Below are 11,404 nucleotides of genomic sequence, written 5' to 3' on the forward strand. Positions count from 1 at the left end.
TTAAAAATTGAAACGGAGTTATAGAAATTAATTTCTATTATATTCTTCCAAACTCGATTTTCTCATCTTCCATTTTGTGATTTTCAACATTAGAATCGTCAAATCAATCTTCTCATCTCCTAAACTCGACGGAAAAGTTAAATAAGAGTAAAATCCATAAACAAAATCAATGATCAATGGCTCAATATGGAAAAATAATTGATCAGGCGCTTGATCCTTAAAATATGTAAAGTTCAGAGGCTTAATTATGCTTTTTGCCTTATTTATTTTTTTTTTTTTTTGGTAGAAAAGGAAAAGAAAAATGAATAACAACAAACTACCCAGGAATTAGCCTAGGGAAGCTAACCCCAATCCTATCTTCTAAGAGAAGATGAGAGATGAAACTAGGGGAAACAGGAAGGGTAGTAACGCCTAACGTCCCTTCATGGCCCGCCGCCGCCAAGCGATCAGCAACACGATTCTGCTCTCTAAAAATGTGTCTGAACTCTACGAACTCAAAGGAGGAGCAAAGCCTTATAATAGCTTTGATGAGGTTGCGACTGTTAAGACCCATAGAATGATTCTCAGAAATCATTTTGATTGCTTCCAAATTATCAGACTCCACAGAGAGCCTCTTAACACCCAGCCTTTTAGCAAGATTGATTCCAGTAAGAATAGCCCAGAGCTCCGCAGAAAAGGAAGAACCCAACCCTAAATTCTGGGAGAACCCAGAAAGCCAGACTTTTTGCCTTATTTATTATAATTATAATTATTTATAAATAATTTATAATTTATTATATATTAATTTATCAATTTTTATTATAATTATAATTATTTATATATAATTTATGTTTTATCATTATATATATAATTTTATCATTATTTATTATAATTATAATTATTTGGTACAACTTGTTTGCAAATTTTATGAGAAGTAAATAAATATTATATCAATATGTTTACGTTATAATGTTCTAAAAAATTAACTGTCTCAACTACATTTTAATTGTTTTTAATCATCTTTGTTAACTTCATCATCATCGTCATTTTCATTCTCCGCTAGACGTGATTGAATGGAATTTTGTATTTGAATGGAATTTTGTATTCATATGGAAATTTGTAGTTGTATTTAATTTCGTAGGCTTTAAATTGTATGTAAATTTGTGTTTGTATGTAATTTATATTTTTAGTTAAAATTAGACTCAATTTTATTTAATTTCATAAGCTTTTATCGAGCTGAGAATTTATTTGATATTCAATTTAGTTTTATCTTTTATAATATAATTATTTATTATTGTTGTTGTTATTATTATTATTAGAACCATTATTATTATAAGCTTATTAATGTTTAATGTTATCATTGCAATTATTTTAAAGTCTAATATCATCATTATTGTTAAGTTCAGTTAAGCTCAATTGCATCCAGTTGAGTTCAGTAACATTTAATTAAATTTAGTAGTATTCAGTAGCATTCCGTTCAGTTCAATTCAGTTTTTTTCAGCGATAAAGAGCAGAGCCTTACTACTTAATACTTAATTAGCTTTGTGATATTACTATTGGAGGTCTGGCTGTGAATTCTAGAGGGTAGCAGATGTGTATTTTGAATACACCTCCTTCATATGGGGTGTACTTGGGGCCTTTAATAATGAATGCCCATTTTAACATGTGAACATCTAAAGGTCTTACACGAATATCAAACATTGAGAAGAAGAAATGCAATAAGAAGAAGTCTGCAGAAGTATGCGTACTGAGATACCTTCAATACTTATAAGCCATCTTGGCGACTCATGAGCGAGGCTACACAAGTCCAACCAAATGCATCTCTGCAGAACTTTAAGTGTAGCCATTTGCTGGTATGCTCTTTTCTCTGAATGTTTTTAAGATTAGGGCAAACCTCAAAATAGAAACAACGTTCTATTTATAATGGGTTAGGGGTGGAAAAGTTAAAGGTCACGCTGAAGATGAATCAGTGGTATGTACTATTGTGTCAGGTTTATTTGCTTTGGAATTTTAGATTATTTGCCTAATTAATGATTGCTTTTCCATATAAACAAGACATTTGAGGATTTCTTTTTTAGGGAATGAAGACTACCCTTTATTATATGATTCGCAACAAATTGTGATCTGTATTTGTTCTTGACTATGGTTTCATAAATTTAAAATAACTCGTGTATGTTGCTTTTATCTGTTCTTGACTAGTTTCTGTGATTTGATTTCAAATCTTTGATATATAAAAATTGATGTTAATTTAGCATGTCTGCTTATATACCAATCTGAATATTACCCAGAAATTTTATTGAAATATCGAGCAAAAAAGAAAGCAAGTCACATTGATTTAAAAAAAATGTCATATAAAAAACAATAGGAAGATAAATAATACATAAAATATGTCATCTGAATAAAAATCCATTGACACAATTGATAAGAACTATGTCATCTGTAACACGCTACAACGACAGAAATCATTACACAAACTGTCATCACAGTTACCAATATGCCAATTTCTCATAAATTTCTTGACATTTTTTAATTAGCAGGTTGTCATTCAATGGTAATAGAGGTGACGGTAATAATAAATAAGTCGTCATCGGAATATGCGTAAGATGACAACTTACCAATAGACTGATGTCATGTGAGGTTGATTCAAATGACAGAACGCAACCATCGTCTAAAGGAGCATTAGATGGCAGCGAGCCCCATGATAGTTTTATTTTCTTCGGGATGACGGTTTGGAACCGTCATCTATAGAGGCTATTGGCGTAGTGTATAACTGTTGTTAATTGATTATCTTATATTGTTTTGATTGAATCAACACATCGATGCGTTTCTTTGAATATTGAGGTGTCGGTCTGTCAATACCAATTTACATACGGATCGGACTACGATCGATAGGTTGTTCTTCATCATGACTATCATCATATGATCATTGGGGTTATAAGGACCCCAAATATCTTCTTCATAAACCGTTTCTTCGGGATAAAAAATGGACTTGAGCTTATATCATCTAAATTGGGGTTGGATGTGAGGTTGAAATTTGTAACCTGTTATTTGCATGGCCGATGAGTGTCAACTTCAATAGTGGGATCATAACTTGATTGAACAACATTCTCCTTCTTCATAACTCGCAGTAGTTGTGCATCTATTATTCATGGTTCAAAAGTAACATACAGTGGGATCACATCGTTTAGATTCATTTGGCAATTCTTTATGAAGCACTCAACATCACTAGAATCAACAATAGGAACTACTATTCCAATTTGGACCATATGTTGTTTGCATGGCCATACGTAGGATAAATGATGTTGAATCAATACGTGCAGAAGTGTAGACTTTCTCTTGTAAAATCTCGAAGTTGATTATTGTTGAAAGCCGAAGCAACTTCAATTCACCACTCACGTATGCTATGGTTTTTTCCTCTGTTTTCCATTAGCCATATTCCACATGACCATAAAAAAAAATGGTCGGTTGACATACTGCTACTGTTGAGAAACAAACACATTATCAAAACAATATTAAAGAAAAACAGTCAAAAGAAATTTTCTTCGTATTTCAAACAACTGCGAAACAAGGTAGAAAATTGTGAAAGATATGTGCTTCGCATCTAATGTAACTGCGAAGTTAAGTTGTTTCGCATTTCTTCACAATTAAGTTAACTGCGAACTCTATTCTCATAACCCCTTTATCCAAACGTGGTTCGCAATTTATGATTCTGCGAAGCGAATTGCTTTGCAGTTTACGGTTCTGTAGAGGAAAATCATAAAATGCGAACCCAACAGGTTAGATAAACCCTCCAAATTTCAGTCTCCAAAATGTAAACTAACTTAAAATACATAGAACTAAAATATTCAAAGAAATTTATGTATGTAAAATCAACAAAATACTTACATGAAGAGTTTGGATCTTGGATTGATATATGAAACTCAAGTTGGATTGCAAATGAAATGAAGTGAAATGAGTCTAATATATAAATGAGTCGATGAATTGAGTTAGTTTTGTAATTTATCCAAAAATCAATTACTACACGGTACAACTCAAGTTGTCTTTGGTCCAACAAGTTTAGTCCCACATGTCCAACTTTGCCAAATTTGATAGCAATTATTTTATTTTTACATTTATTTATATTATCTTGTTTGAGAGGTGCATTTATTTTGAGAATCTTTTTTCAGATTTTGATTGTATAGGTTTTGTCTTCCTGAAAGTGTTTTTGGACTGTAATTTTATTCAATGTTGTTCCTCTAAATCTGTAAAAATCTCATGATTCTTCTTATTGATAGGTTTGTAGGCCAATTACTTCTCCAAATCAGCCCTTACTTCTTTTTTATTTTTTTGCTGATATGAAATTTGAATTTAAATAAAATGAAAGAAAACATAATTAGAAAAGAAAAGATAGAAATGGTGTATTTCGAAATTGCAGCAGCTTTTGTTTCGATAGTTGTTGTTTGGGTATGGTGGTCTAGCAGAAACTCACTTGTCACCGATTGGCCTGTGGTCGGCATGGTCCCTGCCCTTCTCTACAATGCATCTCAAATCCACGATTTCGCCACTTGTCTTCTTCAACAAAATAATGGAACATTTCTTGTTAAAGCTCCATGGTTCTCTTCCATGGCCTTTCTCCTCACTAGTGATCCCATGAATGTTCATCACACCTTCAGCAAAAACTTTTCTAATTATCCTAAAGGCTCTGACTTCAACGACATCTTCAATTACCTCGGAGATGGCATTTTCACTGTCGATTCTGATAGCTGGAAAATTCAGAGGAATATGATTCATTCTTTGTTGAAAGACAAGAGGTTTGAGCTTGCTGTTCACACATCTTTACACCAAAAGATTTCAAAATGTTTATTCTCTGTTTTGGATAATGCCTGCAAATTAGGAATTGAGTTAGATTTAAAAGACATGTTTCAACGTTTTACTTTCGATCATATCTGTATTTTATTGTTTGGTATGGACCCTGATACTTTGTCCATGGAATCCCCAACTGCTCCTCAGAAAGCCTTTGATGATATTGCACAAGTTTTCTTTTATCGCCATATTGTTCCTGGTGTTATTTGGAAGCTCCAGAGATGGTTACAGATCGGACAAGAAAAGAAGATGACAAAAGCATCTCATACTTTTGATATTTTCGTGGAGAATTGCATTCAAAAAAACCAACAAAAAGAGAAAAACAATAACGAATTCGATGCGTTAACATATTTTCTGCAGCTGGAAGATCAAAAAGACAATCTATCAAGCAAGTTTATAAGAGATATGGCTGTCAACCTTATGGTTGCAGGCAGAGACACAACAAGTGCTGCTCTTTTTTGGACATTTTGGCTAATTTCAACAAACCCATCTTCACAAAATAACATCTTGGAGGAGATGGAACAACATTTTGGGACTCATAATGATGACAATAAGTTGAACTTTTTGGATATGGAAAAAATGGGGAAACTTGTTTATCTACACGGAGTTATATGCGAGGCTCTAAGATTTTATCCATCGGTACCATTTGAACGGAAAGTATCAATTGAATCAGATATTCTGCCGAGTGGTCATCATATCTCTAAAAATACAAGGATTGTGTATTCTTTGTATGCAATGGGAAGGATGAAGGAAATATGGGGTGAAGATTGCTTAGAATTCAAGCCGGAGAGATGGATTTCGGAGAGTGGAGGAATCAAACATCAACCTTCATACAAGTTTACAGCATTCAATGCTGGACCAAGAACTTGTTTAGGTAAAAATTTGGCCTTTCTCCAGATCAAATCAATCGTTTGTGCAATCTTGTGGAATTATTCTCTTCACTTCACTAAAGATCAGAATGTTTGTCCATCTAGTTCTATACTTCTTCATCCCAAAAATGGTTTCAAGGTTACATTTTTTAAAAGACACCCTTCTTAGGGTCTGCTTGGATGAAAGTTTCGTAAGGTTCATTAAAGGGAGGGGAAGGGAGGGGAGATTAGAGAACCTCCGGATCCCACCAATTTGGTGGGACTGAAATTGGAGGTTTTTGAACCTCCATTTAACCCTCATTTAAACTTAAACTCCTTCCCAAGCAAGGTTAAGTAAGGTTAGAAAAATAACCTCCATTTAAACTCCTTCCCAAGCAAGGTTACACAAATAATCTCCCTTTAATTAACCTCCACTAACCTCAATCCAAGCTGGCCGTTAAGGAATATTAATAAATATATAGTATATGCACTACGCTTGTTCATTGACAAGTATATCTAGTCTTTTATTAAGACATTAATATTATGTTGTTTGTAAAACTATGTTTTCATGTCTACATAATAAATAAATGAAATAAAAATATTTGATAGTTTCATAAGATTATTTCGTTTATATATTGTGGGGGAAGGAATACTAACTAGGGAAAAGTGTAAAAATAAACTCTATGATTGGCTCGATTTGCAAACACAATTCGCTTGGTTTAAAAGTTGACAAACAATACCTTGTGGTGATTCCGTTAGTAAAGATAGTTAAAATTACTAAGGCTATGTTCTTTATCGCTGAACTGAACTGAATGTTACTTAACTAAACTGAATTTAACTAAACACCATTGTGCTATTTAACTTAACTGAACTTAACAATAATGATGATATTAGACTTTAAAATAATTTTAAGAATAATATTATTAATAAGTTTATAATAATAATAATAATAAATAAATATATTATTAAAGGAAAAAATAAATTGAATATCAAATAAAAGCTCGGCTCGATAAAAGCCTATGAAATTAAATAAAAATGAGTCTAATTTTAACTAAAAATACAAATTACATACAAGTACAGATTTACGTAAAGGGATAAGGTACCGAAATAGGCCTGGTTTTTGGGAAAGTATCAATTTAAGCTTCACGTACAAAATAGCACCAATATATGCCTAACGTTTAAAAAATGTACCAATTTAGGCATCGAGAACGGATTGGACAGGTCATTGATATTACTCCGTTAAGTTCTGATTTCTCCCTCCACGTACAATTGACAGAACTTAACAGAGTAATATCAATGACGTGTCTCGTTTTGTTATCGAGACCTAAATTGGTATCTTTTTTAAATGTTAAGCTTATATTAGTGCTATTTTATATATCCATAACTCCATATGAGAATTCGCAAGTGTTGGATTTACGTCTTCCTTGTATAATGGAGGAAAGATTTGGGATGAACCTTGAGGAGACAACATGGAGGTTTCTTCATCCTTTTTCCCTTGGGCTCGACGTTGTCATTTACGTTTGTTTCAGCTGCCTCTTTGTAGCCGTTCTTGCTCCAAGTTCTCTATGGTCTTCCTCTTCATCTTTGCAAGCTCAAAATCCATCTCCCCTGCTTCGGCTTGGAGGACTTCAAGGCTCTTAGCGGCATACTCTTTTATGGCTTGTAGAAAACTCGGTTGAATCATTGTCGAAGAAGTCTCCGTTAGGAAAACGATCGGCTTTGATACCAATTGATATAGATTATTTCAGGACGAGTTAGTTTTAATCATAAACTAACAAAGAGGTTCTTCTCTAACTAAACTAGAAGGAATTGATCCACGGGTTTTACGGCTAAGCCGTAAGGAAATAAAAAAACCCCATTGTTGAAGGTTTCAAACCTTAACAAAACTTCATAAAGAAAAAGTTAATTTTGTATTTGATAAAAGTTAAATTGATTACAAAGAAAGAGATGCATTTATAACATCCAAAACCTAATTCACAAATTACATCAAAGGGTAAAGACATATAATATTAATTATATAAAACTTAAAAAGGGGTAAAATGGGTTGAAGGTAAATGGGTGGCATGGATGGTAATTTATGAGTGGCAAAGGTTGTAATTAAGGAGTGGCGGGTAAATTACATACGTGGTGTACAACATTTACCTGTTTACACACTTTGGTGTACAATCAAAAATTTGTCACACTAAAGTGTATAACCTTCTGATGAACTCCCAGTAAAGTGTACACCAGGTGAAAATGACTGGTCAACCCAGTCAACATGCTAAATCATCAATTTTTAACCCATATTTTAATGAAAATGGGACCCACTCATCTTCTTCAACCTTATATCTTCTTCTTTATTTTCTCTCTTCTCCATTTTTATCAAATATCATTTCTCTCTCTGACTCTCATCTCTCTCATTTTCACTTTCTCCCTCTAACTCTCATCTCTCTCTCTCTAATTCTCCCTCTGTCTCTCCCTTTCTTATTTCTATACGAGTAAGTAGCACTTCCCCTTTCGATTTACGTCTATGCATTTTACCGAGAACTAAGAACATATACCAAATTTCCAAGTATGGTAATTAAAGCCTCTTGTAGAAGCCATATCTCAACCAAACAAAAATAAACTGAGTTCTCTGAAACACAAAAGCTATGCTGGTTACATGTTTGATACATTACCTGAAAGACAATTTCATTAGCTAAAGCTTTTCAGCTCAGAAGAAAATAGATTCTAAAATTGGGAAAAATCAAAGGAAAGAATTGATTGAGCATGACAAAGTTGAAAAAACTTCATCTTCTAATTAATTTGATTACATTCACAACTTTTTTGGTGGAGGATTTTTAAATCAAACCCTGTAAAGATTATAACACTGGCCGGTGGATATCAGTAGCGGTTTGCTCCACATAGAATACTGCAACTGGGTAATGGAAGAAGGAAAGGGGGAGAAGAGGCGCAGAGCAATTTTATCTGCTCGGAAGAAGATTGTCCAATGTCAAGCATGAAGTTATCCTTCTCCAACGTGGTTTAACTTGAGGTTTAGTATTATTATTTTTTTATGGAGAGGTTTAGTATTTCGAAAATGAAAGTTTAGTAAGTTTAGTAAGAGAGAGAAAGAGAGAATTAGAGAGAGATAGATGAGAGTTAGAGGGAGGAAGTGAAGTGAAAATCAGAGAAATGAGAGTTGGAGATAGAAATGATATTTGATAAAAATGGAGGAGAGAGAAAATAAAGAAGAAGATATAAGGTTGAAGAAGATGAGTGAGTCTCAGGTTAAAAATTGATGATTTGACATGTTGATTGGGTTGATCGGTCATTTTTATCTGGTGTACATTTGACAAAATTTTTGTTGTACACCAAAGTGTGAAAACAGGTAAAAGTTGTACACTAAGTATGTATTTTACCCAATGAGTGGCCGAATTGTAAATAGGAAGAAGTTGGAGTAAGGAGCAAGACTAATTCACAAGGCATTTTAAGTGATCCCACTTGGAGCGTGGGTTAGCTGCTGATCCAATAAGTGGCACTCCCTCCGGATCAGATCCTCCTCCACGCGGAGCGTGAGACTATTTTTTGCCTATTTACTCGCTTGATTGTTCGTGTTTGGTTCCTCCTCCATCTTTCCTTGCCCGGACTTGATCCTCAAAGGAAATGTTCCGCATCATTTTGTTCAACGGATTATATTTTACAATAACGTAACCGAAAACTTTTTAGATGTATGAAGGTTCAATTGAAAGACGAACTATTAAACCACAGTTCAGATTGACCAATAGATTATTAGAGTTGATAAAATAAAGAAAAACAGTTAAAAATATTATCTAATTAAGTGTTCGGGGGTAGTGTTAATAATTATGAATGCAACACAAATTTGTGTTGATAGTACTGTTAATATCTATTTTATAATTGGCCTTAGACGAATACAACAGAAGTCAACGTCATTTCTGATCATCGTACAAATTCTAAACAAATGCGTCTCTGGGGTGATATATATAGAGTCCTAATTTGGAGGTTGGCATATAATTCCTACCACAAGCACTGGAGTTACTTAATGTTACGCGTCTCACTGTGTTCCAATAATATATAGAAAGCTTAGCTTACCAACATAGTTATCATGTTTTAATTCCAATAAAAAAAACATTTAACTTAAATCAAGCTTTTATTAATTTAAATCTAACTAGAGCTGTAATCGAGTCGAGCCGAACCGAGCTTTGGCCTATTTAATCTCGGCTCGCTATAAAATTAACGAGTTCGAGCCCGAGCCGAGCTTTGGCTTGCTCAAGCTCAGCTCAGCTCATTAGAAAATGAACGAGCTCGAGTCGAGCTTCGAGTTTGTTTCGAGCCCAAAATCCTCTTTGAACTTGGTTTATTAAGAAAAATTATCTAACCATGAATTGTTTGTGAGTAAGTCGTAAATTATATTTATGAAGTTTGTCATAAATAGCTCTTTAATTGTGTACATAAACAAGCTCACAAACAAAGTTTGTGAATAAATAAACAAGACGCTTACAAATAGTTCGTCTATTACTCATTTATTATGTTTGTGAACGAACTCATCTAATAGCAAATGAAATAATATTAAGTTTTGATATTTGTGAACTAATACAAAACTATAGAGTTTTCTAAAAAACTAAAATTTGTTCATAAATTTTCTAATCAAGTCTGCTCGCGAGCTTTGGCTTGCTCAAGCTCAGCTCGTTTACGAACCGAGCCAATAAATCGTTCTCACGAACGGCTCGTTTACAAATCGAACCGAGTTTTTATCGAGCCGACCACCGAGCCGCTCATGAACGGCTCGACTCATTTATAGTCCTAAATCTAAGCACAAAGTAGTTATATTTGTGCAGGTGGACTTTAGTCATCGCAAAAATATTTTAGATTCAGATATGAAAATTTTACTTAAATATATAGATGCGTTATTTGGAGCGTTATTTATCCTGATTATAATGCTTGAATAGTATTTGACAAGCGCATTTATCTCATATTTTACGTAGTTCTATCACTTTTCTAAATTCATTAGAGTATTTTACACTTGTTTAGAATAGGATTCCCTACTCATATTCAAAATGTCACACTCTTCCAAAAAAAAGTACATTCAATTCACATAAAATAGTTCTTCTCTTTATTCTTGCAATATTGTTTTGTTATTGTTTTTTTCTTAGAAGTCCCCGTCGGGACACAACCAACTTCTCTCTCTGTCTTGTAGGAAAAAGAAAGTAGCTTTCATCTAGATCATCCACCAAGCCATTTGGATCAATTAGAATGGTTTTTACACTTACTTTATCATTGATACGGTGAACATGGACTTGAGAAACCATAATGAGTTCATTATATTTCTTTTTGAAGAAGAACACTAATCACTATGGAAAAATAGTCTTTGGTAATGTTTTATTGGTGACGGTCCGAAATCAATGCCAACAAAAATATTTGCGACGGTTTTATAAAAGGTCGACACTCAATCATCTTGTTGGCGTAGGTTATAAGTAATAAACTGACGTCAAAGACCCTCCGAACTTTTGAAAGAGTCTTTAGCATCAGCTTTCCTTTAAACCGATGCTAATAATATATCATTGGGGTTTGTCCATCAAAACAACTGACCGCAATAATTAATTTATATGTAACGATTCGGTTCGGAATGGGTGGCACTGAGAACGCCTGAGCAAGGAGCGACCCTAAAGGATGGTGATGGGAACATGAATAATCTAAATCCAATATTGGAAATGAAGAGAGAGTGATTGAAGATTATTAGTAAGGTGTGAATCCAA

General features: G+C 33.6%; 1 protein-coding gene across 1 annotated transcript; it reads left to right on the forward strand.

Moving 5' to 3' along the window:
* The first annotated feature begins 4,152 nt into the window (after positions 1-4,152).
* LOC136233265 (alkane hydroxylase MAH1-like) lies at positions 4,153-6,220 on the forward strand. The gene has a single exon (XM_066022875.1). It carries the CDS (start codon positions 4,336-4,338, stop codon positions 5,857-5,859), a length of 1,524 nt encoding a protein of 507 aa, XP_065878947.1. The 5' UTR covers positions 4,153-4,335; the 3' UTR covers positions 5,860-6,220.
* The last annotated feature ends 5,184 nt before the right edge of the window (positions 6,221-11,404 follow it).

Source organism: Euphorbia lathyris, chromosome 6 (genome assembly GCF_963576675.1).
Source record: "Euphorbia lathyris chromosome 6, ddEupLath1.1, whole genome shotgun sequence".
Taxonomy (NCBI): Eukaryota; Viridiplantae; Streptophyta; class Magnoliopsida; order Malpighiales; family Euphorbiaceae; genus Euphorbia; species Euphorbia lathyris.